Below are 16,759 nucleotides of genomic sequence, written 5' to 3'. Positions count from 1 at the left end.
TAGAGCAGCGCTACGGTACAGCGTGGTTATGGGTTCAAGTACCATCGGGTTGAAGAAAACTTTCTGTGTAAGTATTCGATATCTGTATTTATAACCATAACGAAACCTTATTTTATTTACGCATTTTGTATATTATTTATTTAGGTTAATTTCATTCCCAAGGTGCGAGAGAGGCTTGAAGGCAGCTAACGCCGTTAAAAGCAATGCTCTTAAATAAAAAATAAGAATTTACTCTACATCACTTTTCCAATAACTTTAGCAAGTTGTAGGTATCATTTAAGGTACATTTTACAATGAACGTTAGAAAGTTAGAAACCATTTTTAAATCTTGCTTTTGATATGCAGTTGAATTAAATGAAACAAATAATGCGATTAAATATTTATTTAACTCACACAAAAGTCTTCAACAATGCCCGTAAAAAAAATAAGGAATAAATCCAACCCATACGTTAGGGAAGCCAAGTCTTCAATTAAAATGTCGTTAGGTCTTTATTCGTGTGCGACGTTTTAGCTGGTGATGATATCGAAATAAGTTCATATAAATAATTAAAGGTTTCAAAAATGATAACTACAAGACAAGGTAATGACACTGCCGAACCGGACTTCTGCATTAGTTTACATAAGTGGCTGTGCAAGACAGTATTTGTAAACTGTCCAAGGGAGAACAATTTCCGATTTTATAGCGATGCCAGACGATGAATTGCATCACCTTGTTGTTGTTGTTGCGACGCCTGAACAGTGTCGTTGCGTTGTACTACATATAAATCAGAATTACATGCCACGTGTTGCGTTGAAACGGCGCGCGGCGATGGAACGCGTGAGCATCGGACAAGGGACCAGGAGATGAAGCGGGGAGGGATGCTGCGGTGCGTGCATTACGTCGCGAAACCGCATTACTCATGTGGCATTTGGTGCGTTGAAATCATAACGCTGCGACGACGCAAGGCACCGGCACCGCCTGTATGGCATCGCTCATAGAAAGGACAAAAGACTGCAGAACAAAACTTCTAACTAGTATTTGTAAATTGTTACGGAAGCTACGACATTTTCTCGATTTAGAAATAATGTTCAGAATTTAATTAAATGTTCAATTAATTTTCTTTTTCCTTTCGAACACCTTCTGATAGAAGTCAATATGACAAGCATTTCTCCTAGCGTCAAACTTCAAGAAATGTATTATACGTATTCAAATACTTTTATAAATACTATATCATTGCTACCCCTCAGCAAAAGACGCCCATTCTTCACGTTTATAATAAAGTTTTGCAAATTATTAAGAGCAAAAAAACTGCTAATGAGACCTTTTAGCTAGGCAAAAGATACGCGGTTGGTACAAGTAAGATTACATATCTCGCGAATAACAAATCAAGTATTTTCGGGATTTTTTGACGTTTTAAGAAACCTACAGAATTTTGACGTTTAAGAAAACCTTGTGATAAACCAGATTTAAAAATAAATCAAGGTTTCGAATCACCAGCTGGCAGGCACAACACGTTAATAAAATTTTACTGTCGTTTCAATTAAGCGCGTGCTCTTGTTCGGCCTGACCTGGTGGTATATCGTTGCAGACCACCTCCTGGACTGCTATTGCACCGTTTTCAGATTTCATAATGTGGGCAGCTGTTGGCATAAAAAACATTTAGAATGGTTATACACGGCGATTTTCAGCAGCGATGCAAACGCGCGATTGCATCGCTAAACTTGGGATTTATAGGTAATTGCATCGATGCAAACGCGCTCGATGCAGTCATCGATCCAAACGCGCGATTGCATCGATACAGTCGCTTATGTTGAATCATTATGTACGGAAAATCTGTATAAGTTTATGCACAATGTTTTGTTTTCTTAATTGTAATTTGAAAAGTGAAATTAATAAATACATTAAATTAATTAATTAATTTAAAACGTGCATCGCGTTTGTATCGCGTTTGAACGGGAAAAATTTGAATTCGAATTGAGGTAGGTAGTATCGACTCTTAAACCATTTATTTTTCACACACATAAACAAAACACAATTACAGAAAGGCCATAATTACATATAAAATTTAATTTAAAAAATATCTAGTAAGTATCATAGTAAATACTATTGTAAGTAATCAGTTTGCAGTGAGTGCAACCCTGATTTTCAGCCCGACCCGACGTGGTCGATGACACACACGGATCGAGCCAGCAAATATTACGAATTTCATTAAATAAAATTTCTTTGTGTTTGTGCCATCTTTATATCAATAATAATTTTATTTTTTATTTATTTTATTTTATTTGAGATAGCAACAGCCATACTTAATACAATTCTAACCTTTACATACGTTTAACACTTTTTGGATAGGCCAATTGTCCACTAAAATGATTACTGATAAGGATGAACGAAGTTCAATGAAATTAAATAAAATAATCCTGACCCTTATAAAACAAAAACATTACCAAAAATGAGAGAAAAAAGAACATTAAAATAAGATAAATAGTACATGAATATAAATTTAGAGTTAATACGCTCTAGTATATTTATAATAAAATAATGCTTTCATATAATACATTAAAAATTATATACACAACATCATATTATATTAAATAATGAAAACAGCATTCTTGCCGTAAAGGCCTTTCTACACGATTCAGATGCTAAATAACGGCGCGAATCGCGGCAGGAACTTCCAGTTTCACAGTCGCAGAGGTTCACGCCTGCTTTACAGCATAGTTCGCGCGCTTGACGAAGATGAACGCCAAAGTTAACGTTGCTGCTGCGGGACTACTTTACGCTTTGGCGATTGATAATTATGCTTTTATGAAGAAGAAAAGTTATTAAAACCGTCTGAAAATGACAGTTTTATTTCATTTGTCCAAAAAACGGCCATTTTAAGCACGTTCAAATAGTTAACAATACAAGTACAAACACAACCGTCCGCGGCACATAACAAATTCACGCTTGGCGAACCCATTTGTCGCGGGACCAAATACCAACTATAATCGGAAACGAGCCGTGAACGAATATGCGAATGGTGTCCTCACTCATGCTTCGCGGATAGTTTGCGGCTCCGCGCGTGAATCGCGCGCGAATGTGGAGAGGCCATAATTCGTGGAGTGGAAATGGATTGGAAAAATAATAACAAACTAGAGTTAATACTAAAATTAGAATCATACCGCACTCCAATTTAGGAATACAGGCGCCAAGACAAGCCGGCGATCCCGCAGTAAAAATCAAATGGTATTTCCTTCCTTGGTTATGATCGTCGTACACATTTTTCACGCTTACAACTTTCAAAGGCTCATGTGAACCGTACTTCTCCAACGCCAATACGCTCATTTGTTGAAATAATGGGTCTCCAGTACGTAATTGATCTTGTACTGCGTAATACATGTGACTCTGTAATTGGAAATGTTTGATTTAAAATTATAGACATAAGCATATAATTTTATAATGAAATAATAGACCTGTAACACATATTAATTGTAATCCGGTATGTAATCACTTAACACCCGTAAAAACATACATCTTTTCAGGAAAATAACGTTTCGCCCGTTTTCCCATCATCCCTCATCTTTTTTTTTAAACAATTCGACCAATATCTATTAGTGTCGCCATTTTGTTTTTCTTTGTTTTTATTGATTATTTCCAAATCAAATCGGCAACTTGTTTTTTTTTTAATCCGATAGTTATTGCAAGTAGAATAATAAACATTTTAAAGTAAATAAATGATTAAATAGCTTTTGTTGAGAAAATTATATCGAGTTCTTAGACTTTTGCAATTGCTACACATTGGAAATGAAACTATTTGAACGAATCTATAATTTTACAAACAAGCCTACGTTTCAGGCGAAGCGGTCCTTTTTTATATTTTTCAATGTTTTCATTTACATCAGGCAACTATGACCCATATAATACATAAGTAACTTAAAGACTGATGTATATATAATTTAGTATAATTAATTTAAGCGGCAAAATATACGCTGCTATAATAAGATTCCAATTAATATTCAAATTTTGACAAATTGTGAAACAAAAACTTTATACTAATGATTGTTATACAACTTCTGCGTACTTGGATGACAAAAATCTGTGGTAGTGACCCGTTTGACTCTTTCAGGTATTCTCGATCTAAAATGTTTAAGTTAAATATTGTAACGATAAATGCATACAAATGTATATTTACAAAGAGTTTCTTGCTCATTCTTCTCAGGGGAACTGCCTCAATGAGCAGTAGAGTTTAATCAGTATGAGAATTTCAAGTGTAATTTCTTTACTGAAATAAAGATCTAAATAACAAATCTACAAGAATTGCACTTGTCAGTGATATGTGGCACAATCTTAACTGGTGTAACTCCTCCTTAATGACGATCACCATCAGGTTGACGGTGTTCGGTCGCCACTCTCACCACAAACGAAACAAAATTCATATTGTGGCGGAGCTCCCGCTGCTCGACCCTAAGGGTGTATTTGACTTTAAGCCTGATGTACTCCACTATATCCTTATAATAAAGGGACGAATAAGTATTGTGCCTGGTGGCAAGCGCTGAACAGCACTGAAACTGCGCCCTTTTCCCTGAGACATAATTTGACAAGCCCCGTGTGCCTGTCATTTCACCAGCACCCTTACTCTTCAAAACCGGAAAAAAACTACGACGACCTAAGCACTTCAAGTTAGAATCATTATCGCATCGCAGGCAGACACTCGACAATCTGTTCTTGTTTAAGCTTGCTAATGGAACCCTAGACACGCCTGAATTACTGAACGAACTAAGCTTTAACATACCGCGTAGGTTGCCAAGGTCCTCGAAATGTTTGAACCTGTTCCGTACCCCGAGCTCCCAATAAAATTTGGGCTACTTTGCGCCTCTGGCAAGACTGGCGTGTCTACATAACAGTAAGTATATCAACACTGTTGACATCTTTGCCGACAGTTTGCCTAAGTTTAGACATGCTATCAAGTCCCTGACATCTTAAAACATCTTAAATATATATGACGGAGGGTGATGTAGACTTCAATTACAGAGAGACCATCTTCCATTTTGCGGCGGTTTACAAATGAAAATGTTACTCAATGTCAAATTCAAATAATCATTTATTCCATCGTCATTTTTTAAGCTACTGCTCATTCACCATGCTGACTTCCTTGAGAAGAACGAGCAAGAACTGCTCTTTTCAAATAAACTTAAATGCTATGGAATACACTTTGAATCTTAATGGTGTGGAATCCAGACTCATGTCGTCTTTCCACGCATCTTGGAACACCAATCAGTTTATTGCGTGTGCTAAACTTCTATATACATAACTAAACTTCTATACACTTCTCTGCGGAAATATATCGCGAGTGATACAACTTTAATCAGGATGCACATCAAGACTATTTCAAATAATCAAGGTTTTTCCCCACTTGCCTAATCTCTACACAGTTGGCTAACTTGTTGAACACTATCACCACTCCTGTCATGCCAGTTGCCAGGGGCGACAATATTGCAACATTAGGCGTTGCGTTCCATTTCCGTTCAGTTAATGTTACGTTCAGACACGTTCCATTTCAAATAAATAACTGTCAAAACGAGGTTTATAAATTAAATGCGCTGTTTGTAATTTGTTTCGTGATATCACTTCGACATATATATGTATATTTTTTATGCCTTAATTACTATTTACATTCTTTTTAATTCAATATAATTGATGGATTCTAATTGTAATAATAAATGATGATAATGACAAATAAATAATAAATGTTAACGTTTTTATTACCTACATCGCATGTTGTCTTCACCTATAACTGCTATAGCATTAAGTTCTTTGTTTCGTAATGTTAAATATCTAATTGAATATTATAGTTAATGTTACTTAATTGAATGATATCTAAAAAAATAATTATTGACTAATAAAATAATAATAATAATAATAACGTACACACTCAACATAGCCCCGCACTAGGGAAACCCTGTGTCGCGGGTGCCATGGACACACACGTAGACAACCACAAATTACACCCAAACTCACGAGAGAAATAAATGTAGGCCATACAAATATTTCTCCCGACCCGGGAATCGAACCTGGGACCTCTGCACGGCAGTCCGGCATGGTAACCGTTCGGCCACCGAGGCAGTTAACTATATATAAAATGTACTATACAGTGTCCGAATTTTTAAATAATAAGTCCCTAAATTCATTGTCTAATTTTTGACATTGGAAGATATCGACGTTATTCATATCACGATATTATTTTGACATCTAATTACAATTAAAATTACCCCTTCCATCAACGCGTTTAAATTCTGATCGACTTATTAAATCCATGTGTGCACCTCCATGTAATATAATTGAAAAACGAAACATGTTACACGTGGTTTAGTCTGTCGAAGTGCATGTGAGTGAATGTATATATACCTTCAATATTTGTATGCCTACCGGTTTGCCGGACACAGAGAAACTGTACTTGTTTTGTACATGTCAGCTTCTATATAACCTGTGTTTTCTTTCACAAATAAATAAATTATTATTATTATGTATGTAGTGTTGGTGAACTGAATAAATAAATAAATAAAATAACCGCCACACAGTCATGCTCACATTACTGCTGCAGACATAGGAAAGGTTACAGTAGTATATTCGTAGTCCACGGGCGAGCTCTTTCACAAGGAGCTCTACTGGTACCAGTCTGCAGACTACCCAGCTCCTCAACTACTACAGTAAAACTATCGTGTTTGCCCATTACAATAGTCTCAAAAGCGAGTTGTTAAGTTACAGAAGTTTAGGTCTATCCAGGATGCAGCGAAAGAAAATTAAAAAGCATCTTTTTTTTATTTATAATATATCCTTATTAAAATATTAGTTATATCGTACTGGTTATTCGATTCATCGGCCCGAATTACATTTCGTGAACTATACTTGTAATTTCTCGTGTGTTGTTATTGAAAATGACGTCAAAAACAAGTATGGCCGTTTCTTTATCTTCTGATTTGTAAATGCCTGTAACTATTTTGTTTTTCAACGTATTTCAAATCAGTGTTCTTGTTGGAATATCAATTTTTTTATAATATCAAGCGACGGGACGAACAAGTCGTGCGCTTGATGGTAAGCTACATGCCTGTCCATAACAGTTGTAGTGCCACTCAGAACTGTGAATCGTAAAGATCTGAGAGGCACCGCCACTGCACCCGTCACCCTGAGACATAAGTTGATAAGTCCCGTGTGCCTGTAATTTCACCGGCACCCTCACCCTTCAAAACCGGAACTCAGTAATGTTAACATTACTGCTTGGCGGCAGAAATAGGTAAGGTAATAAGGACAGTACTTCCCAGGATGAACTCTTTCACAAGGAGCTCTACTGTCGCTAGTTTCAATAAGGAAAATCCCAAACAGACATAAGACTGCAGTACTAATTAATATGTTTTAATTTATTCTACTTGCCATCAATAAATAAAATAAATTTAATTTAATAAAACTTCATATTGTTACAATAAAATAATTTGTAAAGAATATACCTACCTTATTATTAAGAATTTTTAATAATAAGGTATTTAATAAATAAATCATGCAACTGTATTGAAAATTATGATTGTTTGCATTAATATTAGACATAATGGTTGATGACTTTACCATCTCAATTAAACGTGACCATGGGACCTGCAAAAGTGCCCAAACCGGGGTGGTTTGTTTGAAAAAACCAATATACGAGATTTATATTCGGAAAAATAGTTTCATTTCCTTTGTGCAACAATCGCGAAAACCTAAGAACTCGATAGTTACAGAGAAGGTGACTTTTTAGAGTACACTGTACTGTGTGCATTTCTTATGCTGGAATACCTACATGAGGCTAGCATATCTAGCTAAAATAGCAGCTAATACAAATAAAATAGCAAGCTAGTTACTCGATCCTGACGGGTACATGCTAGAATAGTTTACATGATGCCAGTAAGTTTTAAGCCAGTATCATTGCAGTGACTGATGTGCATAATAATGAGGAGCTTTCGTAAAACAAATACTATTGCTTCTATGCCGATTATTAATAATTTGCTGACACAGGTCAGTCGATCGGCACGGCTCCGTATATTTCAAAAGTATTCTGTATTTATTCCAATAAAGATAATATATCTAACTATGGGGGGGCTGTTCCATTCGGTGGTGTGGGAAAACAGCAAAACATCTTATTACAAAACAAACGGAATCACATTTCATCGGTAATTAACATAGGTCATTGGTAACTAAATATTAAACATGTAATTTTTCAATTTTCGTCCATTATAGCAAAGCTTAAAAATTAAGTTAAACTGGTCGATTCGAATTGACGACACCCGTCAATTGTGTCGAATTCGGACTGGCCAATCAGAGCGCAGTTGTCACCGCAATGATTTGGCAGAATAGTTTTCAAACAAATTAAATGCTATTTCGGCTCTATTTCTGGTTACATACTCGAGGGATGCAAATTATGACTCGATTTTTATGAAGATCGATTCAGGTGTATGCAATCTACGATTTCAATGCGATTTTTAAGTAAATCGATTCAACGTTAAGGCGAACCGTTATTTTATATTGGCCTGCAAGAAAAGCAGTTTGGCAACATCTAAGTACAGTGAGTCTACAATATTTGGCGATTTTCGCTTCTTCTGTACCATCTGAACGTTGTTTCTCACTGGCTAGTATCATGAAAGTCGTAACCGACTGAAACCAAATAGGCTGTCAAAATTATTTTCATTAATCGAAATTAATTTTGGAACGATTTTTATGAGATCGATTCGAGAGCATACGATCCGATCTGTGGATCGATTCAGAGGCATATCATCCATTACGATCCAAAACATCCAATCTAAGCAAAAAATCTTACATCTCTAGATACTAGCTTCGACGGCCACACGAGTACACAAGCCAAGATAGTAAAATCAGTGGTGGGGAAAGCTGTATAGCAAATAATAGAACCCCATCCTATTAAACTATCCTCGCTTGAGACGCTTACTAGCCGAGAAATGAAGCTAGTTCTGTATACACGAAGCCAGAGTTACTAGCTTACTGGCATTTGCACTAGCTTGCTGTCCTAGCTTGAAAACCTAGCCACGTGTATTCCGGCATTCCGGGCTAACAGACAGAAACACAAATACACAGAAAATGTTTCAAACTTAAACTCATCTTTTTCCGTCAGGAGTTAAACAATGTGGTGTATTTAAATTACATTGCAATGAAAAGTAACAGTTTATGTAGCAGAGCCATGTGCCTAGCAATAAAAAAAAACTTACATTAGAGCTGCCAAAAACACCCAATAATATTAACGGGACCACGGAAAGATGTACACGAATCATTTTTAGGAATGGCCTTTTGCGAATGAAAAATGACAATACAGCATAATTCATTTTATTTATTATATTATATGCCAAAGCGAATTTTATGTGTATATGGGACCATGTATTAATTACAGTAAAAATTTTTACGTGCTACGTTATAAAAGAGTAATTAATTATATATCCTTAATTTAGGCAATATTTAGAAATTTAAAAAAATACTTATTGACTATTTTTTTTAATGTTTTTTGTGGGGCCTGATGGTAAGCTACACGCCTGTCCATAACAGTTGCAGGGCTTTAAATCGCAAAGATCTGAGGGGCACTACCACTGCGCCCGCCACCCTGAGATGTACATTGACAAGTCCCATGTTCCTGTAATTTTACGAGCACCCTTACCCTTCAAAACAGGAACACAGTAAAACTGACATTACTGCTTGGCGGCGGAAATAGGTAAGGCAGTACTACCCAGGATGAAATCTTTCACGAGGAGCTCTACTGCTACTAATTGTTACTGTTACTGCTATTAATTGCTTTATAATAAAATAAAAAAGCACATAATATAGTACCTATCAATAAAAAAAGCATTTTCAAAGCTTCTTTCCATTGTTTTCCCTAAAATTCAAAATAAACAGATATCCAATTTTAGAAGCGTTAGGAAGCCAAATTATTTTATATTATCTTACCACAAACACACAAAACAATCAAGAAAGAAAAACAGATACAACGGATATTAAAATCAAACCAACACTCAGACAAAAAAGAAGATATACGTAACAAACAGCTAGCACCTAATAGCGCTGGTTACCTAATGGGATGCTGCTTCACAATTGAAATGTCGATGGTTTGAATCTCTATAACCACCTATGAATAACTTCTAGCTTATGTCGGTACATTTGTCATGTTTAGTAGCATTAGGTATTGTACCTCTTACTAAGGAAATGGAAAACATCGTGTTGAAACCTGCATGTTAAAATATTCACAACCCTTAGGAAACGTTTGAAATCCCCAACCCACACAGTGACATCACCCACTCCTTACGAGTCCATACTACCTCAGCTCTAATCCAATTTTTTCCCGTACTAAGGGTCGAAACACAAAACCGCGAATTGCTGCGATGCGACTTCGTGCGGCAAGGCATCTCAGTGCCACGGTTCCCGTAACCATTCCTTCGACCATCGGCAACCGCACTGAACGTATTTGTTAAACTAGGTAGCGACATGGATCGCAGACGTACGGGGAGAAGGCGAAGGCAGTTCGCTGCTCGCCTGATCCCCTAGTGAGGCCAGCGGGCTCTGGACAGGGACTCCGGAGCCTGCATTGCACGGCCTCACTCGTCTGGGGGGCGGGTCGGAGGACAACCGACTCGCCCCTCCGTTGGCGCGGGAGCCCTGGCGCAAGCTAGGGCGGCCGGGCGGCGTCGTGGTGAATGTTCACCGATCCCACGGCGCCGACTCAACCGGCGAGAGGGAAACCCGGGGGGTTTTAGTGGGGTAGGCCCTCCAGTCTGGAGGGAGAGTCCCCACATAACCCCTGAGTCTCCCTGGGCTCAGGGGTATCCATAAAGATTTCCCCCTCGTCAAAAAAAAAAAAAGGTAGCGACATGGATCGTAAAGAATATTGCACTGCTGTTATTGATATGCAAATGTAGGAAAAAAAACACAAAGAAGATTAACACCGCAGGAAAGCGATGCGGAGCAATTAGCAAATTCTTGCGATGCGTCGTCGCATCGTAGTATTGTGTTTCGACCTTTATACGGTTCAGTCGGCTTTGGGGCGAGCAGCAGGGACACTGGCATTATTTCAGAATTGTTTTTTTACAAGCGATATTTGAAAAATCTATATTGTGTAATATACGTGTTCTATTTAGTTCAGTTGATATTAAAAAACTCACTGGTATATGTCAAATACCTCTTGAAACAGCGATTTTCTTGTAAAATTTCGAGGTAAGTTCGTGTTTTTTTTCTATCATGAAAATTTCTAGGAATCATGTTTTCACACCCTATAGTAATCAGTGTATATTCTCAATTTTACTATATATTTTTTCCAAAGTAATTGATTCAACACGTTCACTGCTATGCGGAATCAACCAAAGCCTAATATGTATAGACTTTTAAAGGCCAGCGCATATTTTTTTTTTTATAATAACGTACACACTCAACATAGCCCCGCACTAGGGAAACCCTGTGTCGCGGGTGCCATGGACACACACGTAGACAACCACAAATTACACCCAAACTCACGGGAGAAATAAATGTTGGCCATACAAATATTTCTCCCGACCCGGGAATCGAACCTGGGACCTCTACATGGCAGTCCGGCATGGTAACCGTTCGGCCACGGAGGCAGTTCATATTTATTTATTTTTTTATACACACACTGAACATAACCCCGCACTAGGGAAACCCTGTGTCGCGGGTACCATGGACTCACACATAGACAACCACAAATTACATCCAAACTCACGAGAGAAATAAATGCAGGCCGTACAAATATTTCTCCCGGCCTGGGAATCGAACCTGGGACCTCTGCGTGGCAGTCCGATATGGTAACCGTTCGACCACGGAGGCAATTAAATTAATATACAGTTAGTTAATATTGGCGGGGGAGAGCATCGAAGAGGATCTTATGCCCGCCAGCGCACGCTAATGAGGATATATCCTTTACTAAACCGCGAGCGACCGTTAGAGTACGGCACGTCCGAGCCTTCCCGTTTTTTTATGTAAAGAAGGAGGCAAGCGAGCAGACGAGCCGCTGATGGGAGGTGGTCATCGTCGCCACAGACATCTGCAACCTTAGATGAGCCTATGCGTTGCCAACCTTTGAGAGCCCTGTTGAAACGCTTTTTGAAGAACCCCATGTCATAGCGCGAAGAAAATACTTCAAAAAGAAAATCTATCAATATCTTTTAGTAGCAGTAGATCTCCTTGTGAAAGAGTTCGTCCTTGACAGACCTTACCTATTTCTGCCGCCAAGCAGTAATGTCAGCATTACTGTGTCCCGGTTTTGAAGGGTAAGGATGCTGATGAAATTACAGACACATGAGACTTGTCAACTTATGTCCCAGGGTGACAAAAAAACGAATTTTGGGAAAACAAAACGAAACAAAAAAACAAAATAGAAACAGAACAGTCCAAAAAAATAAGTTGTCATAATATTCATTGGAGGTAACGATTTAAATTCATACCTTATTGCAATTGAAATAGCATAAAACCTACATTGATATATTTAATATCCTCTGCTTTCCTGTGTATTAAAAATACCCTTGTCTATAATAGATAGAATTACAACTTTTTTGTAAAAAAAAACGACGTCAAAAGTTTGTAGAATTATGTCTATTTGTCAAGTTTTATTGATATGAAAGTGGGTGAAATCTTATAAACCGCTTTCGTCCCCTACTTAGCCAAACTTAAAGGTGGAATTTTTTTTTCAAATTTAAATCGGACCACTATTAAGTTACCCTCCAAGAAAAAAATAATCATCAAAATCAGTTCACAAATGTCGAAGTTGTTACTTAAAATGCATACAAAAAATACAATCGAATTCAAAATCTGTTTCTTTTATTCAAGTCGGTCAAAAAATTGTTTGCAAGGTTAAAAAAAAATTTAAATTACATAAGCCACTTTATTCACATCCTGTATTAGGTAAAGTACTGATTACAAGGTATAATTATTAACTACAGCATAATTAGGTACTATGCGATTAGACGCAGTATTATTAGGTACATTTATTGAATAATAGCTGTGCCCGCAACTTGATCCCCGTGGTTTTCAATTTTGTGTTAATCAATTTAGTTACAAGTATGAACTTAATGAATAATTTCGAACTTATTACTAACGACCATAAAAATACATGCAAGTGTTTTTTTAATTGCAATTATAGTTGTACAATTATTACAACATAGCGAAAATTACAAATTAAAAATAATTTGGATTTGAAACTAACAATGTTGTACTTTGAGCGGCTCTTATCACAAATGGCATATACTCAAATTTTAATTTTAAGTGTACAGTCGATGCCACAAGATGCCTGATCCCCTAGCCGACCTCTTGGTTCTGAGAACATTCTTACGCATTCAACAGAAAAGTGTAAAGGAATTCCAGCTTTTTGGTTGAAATTTCTATTTATGTAAAGTAATTAAACATGAAATTGGCTTAAAAAGTTTCTTAAAACGTCTTTTAGTAACGATGCAATAAGGAAGTATTACCATAATGAATTTTACCGCTCAGAGGTCAAAGGCTAAGTTTGTTTGACACCTTTTTTCACACTGATATTGTGAACCAAATAGGGCATAGACTGTACACTGATGCACTAATAAACAATTTCTTTAAAAGTGAAATTGTATGTAGCACATCTGTTTTCCAAGTCTATTAACACTCGCCGATTCTACATAAACCGACCTGCAAATGTAAAAAGTATTACAAAGATATCATGTTATTTAAAAGGAATTGATCCTTTCGATTAGCATCATAATAATTATAACTTTTTTATAAATAAAAACGACCTCTAACGTTCGTGGAATTACTATTTGCCAAGTTTTATTGAAATCGGTTACCGAAAAGTATGCGAACCGGATTCATCCTCTAGTTTACTACCCTTAGAGATGGAATATTTTCATCAAATTTAAATGGAACCAATAAATACTAAGGCGGGTTAATAAATACTAAGAGGGTTCTTTCCAACAAAAAAGAATCATTAAAATCGGTTCGCAAATGCCGCAGTAATATCGTATACACACAAGAAAATACAGTCGAATTGAGAACCTCCTCCTTTTTGAAGTCGGTTAAAAAAACCGTTTCATGAAGCGACTAGCATCCAGCGCACGTTATTCTATCGAACGCCCAGTTGGTTTTTGAACACATCCTAAGTTGATTTATGAACGAACGAAAAGGAGGAGGTTCTCAATTCGACTGTATGTTCTATTTTTTGTATGTATGTTACGCGATAACTTCGCCATTTGTGAACCGATTTTGATGATTCTTTTTTGTTGGAAAGCGGGTACCTCCATAGTGGTCCCATTTAATTTAAAAGAAAATCAATCATCCACCTCTAAAGGTGGCTGTTCACGCATTGAGATTCATTTTTATAAATAGCGCCTAAATTTTATTATAAGGAATAATTATTTTAATGGTTGATTTTGCTATTCTCCAATTCAAGGCGTTTTTCTCTCAATATACTTTGAGTAGTGAGAACCGATTTTTATTATCTCCTGTGTCAAGTTCCGTATAGTGGCGAACTAGGGGATGATCCGGGTTTGGGCACTTTCCGGTAACCGATTTCAAAAAAAAACTTTGCAAATAGATGTAATTCCACGTACTTTTGTGGTCGGTTTTTTCAGTACTCTGTACTGAGATTATTGAACTTCTGTCTGTCTGTTATCTTTCCTGGCTAAATGTTTCCCTTATTTAATTTTATGCCACACAAATTAAAAAGTTGTAAGATAATAAATAAGTGCAAATTTATGAAGGGTTCTTATGTCCTAGTTACAAATATGCCACCCGTTATGTATTGATGAGCTTTTTTAACAAATTTATCAAGTCTCTGCCCCGGTTCGAAAAAAATTGTAGATCCGGGGTTGTTAGTCATATTATATCGACGACGTTCGCTAAAAGACCCTAAGTGCACGGGTTCCTACGGACTACGTACCACCCACCTTAATGCTCTGGCCACACAGAGGCGGCCGCGGAAGCGTTCCGGGCGCGGGATTTTTTGTAATGTACCAGTTCTTATGAACCCTGCCACACTGAAAGGCGCGGCGGCCGCGGGGCGAGGCGGCGCGGTGCGGGGCCGCACGCCATGACAAACAGGCAGAGCGGGCGCGGGCCGCGGCCGCGGCGTCCGCGGGGCGGGTGCGGTCGCGGGTGTTGTAATACATTGAGTTCTATGCAACCGTTCACACAGCGCGTCAGTGGCGGGGCGCGATCCGGGAGCGGGGCTTCAGCGGGCTTGGACGTTGTATTTTTTTACAACTAGGGAATGTGTTTTAATTGATTTTAATCAAGTTTCAAGATGAATTCGACGGAAAAACTTATATCATTGGTGCAATCATACCCCAGTTTATTTAATACAAGTGATAGAAATTATAAAAACATAGAAATTATTTGGGAAACAATTCCGAGGAGCTAAATCAAGATCGTGAGTATATTTTTTATGTTTTTAATTATTATTAAAATAATTGCCAAATTTTTCTCTGATTTCAATTGCATAATCAGACGATCGTTGATTTGTACGAATTGGAAGTAGTTCATTGGCCTCAACTGGTTGAGAATCGCTCTGTTGAACCGCATTGTTACCGTTCTTACTTTAATGAAATTGTGTAAACAACACGTGACTTTGACAACTTCTATTGTCGTTTCAATATCATATTGCATGAAACGTCTATAGACTTGCCATTTCTGTGTTAGCTGGCCGAATACGTTGTGGAAAACGTCTCCCTCCATCAATAACAATCAACTGTGAGATACCTCTTCTCTTCTCTAAGAAAAAAACATGACGCCGTAGATTATCTGTTCATTAGTTATGCAGAAACATATAAAAAACTGAAACCCACAATTCAAGCCGAAATCAAATTGAAACTTGCACACATTTTTACAGAAGCTGAACTGAACGACCTAGAAGAGAATCAAATTTCAGTAGCACCGGTACAATCTCCTTAATTTACCGTAATTAGCACAACAAGTAATAACGATCAAGAAAGTATCCCAGTTTCATTGCAACTAATTCCTGAAGACTTGTTTCCCATTATGGTACCTGTAATATAGTTGATGACTAAACTACACAGGGTAATTCCAAAAGGTATGGTACTGAATTAATGCTGTGATAACATAAAAAATGTAATAAGAAATGATGAATGCCAATTTAATAAATAAAAAGTTAAATAAATAAACAGTTAAGTTTAATAAGTAGCAACCAAGGAGTTTTATAATTTTTATTAGAGTATTGAATGGTCTACAAAACACTTTTTGTTTGAATAAGTTTGCGTTGTTAGTTCTGAGATGTTGATTTTTATGTTAGTGACTCGGATTCATTGCTCCCGAGTGTATAAGTAGGTATATAAGTTAAGTATAATTGCAATTATGCATTGTTCATAATAATTTAAGTAGGTACATAAAATTAAATAGAATTGTTGTTGATTCTACAAATCTTAGATGCCTCTTATTTGTTAAAATAAAAAATCATGGGCCGTAGGAAGCCAGCATTAGACTGATAGTAAAAGAAGTTTGAATTAATTGTGTTAAGATTGTTGATTGTTCATAATAATGTAACTTTCGATAGGGACCTATTAATTATTTGTAAAAATAAAAATGCCCAGCGAGTTTGTTAGAAATAGAAGTTTTAAGTTAACTATGTTAAAATTGCTCAAAATAATATAAGTAGGTACATAAGTTAAATACAATTGTTGTTACATAAATCTTAGATAGATACATATTATTAGTTAAAATAAAATCGCCCAGTGAGACTGCTACAAAAAGAAGTTTCAAGTTAATTTCAATTGCAATTCAAAATAATCA

General features: G+C 36.8%; 1 protein-coding gene across 1 annotated transcript; it reads right to left on the bottom strand.

The window, feature by feature from the left end:
• Positions 1-527: 527 nt before the first annotated feature.
• LOC113226502 lies at positions 528-9,298 on the bottom strand. Its single transcript, XM_026459136.1, has 3 exons — positions 9,208-9,298; positions 3,142-3,364; positions 528-1,620 (listed from the first exon to the last, which is right to left on the bottom strand). Exons 1-3 carry the CDS (start codon positions 9,268-9,270, stop codon positions 1,517-1,519), a joined length of 390 nt encoding a protein of 129 aa, XP_026314921.1. The 5' UTR covers positions 9,271-9,298; the 3' UTR covers positions 528-1,516.
• Positions 9,299-16,759: the final 7,461 nt, after the last annotated feature.

Source organism: Hyposmocoma kahamanoa, unplaced genomic scaffold (genome assembly GCF_003589595.1).
Source record: "Hyposmocoma kahamanoa isolate Upper Pololo Valley unplaced genomic scaffold, ASM358959v1 192, whole genome shotgun sequence".
Taxonomy (NCBI): domain Eukaryota; kingdom Metazoa; phylum Arthropoda; class Insecta; order Lepidoptera; family Cosmopterigidae; genus Hyposmocoma; species Hyposmocoma kahamanoa.
Note: the sequence above shows the minus strand (reverse complement) of the source record. Positions and strands in the feature narration are given on the sequence as shown.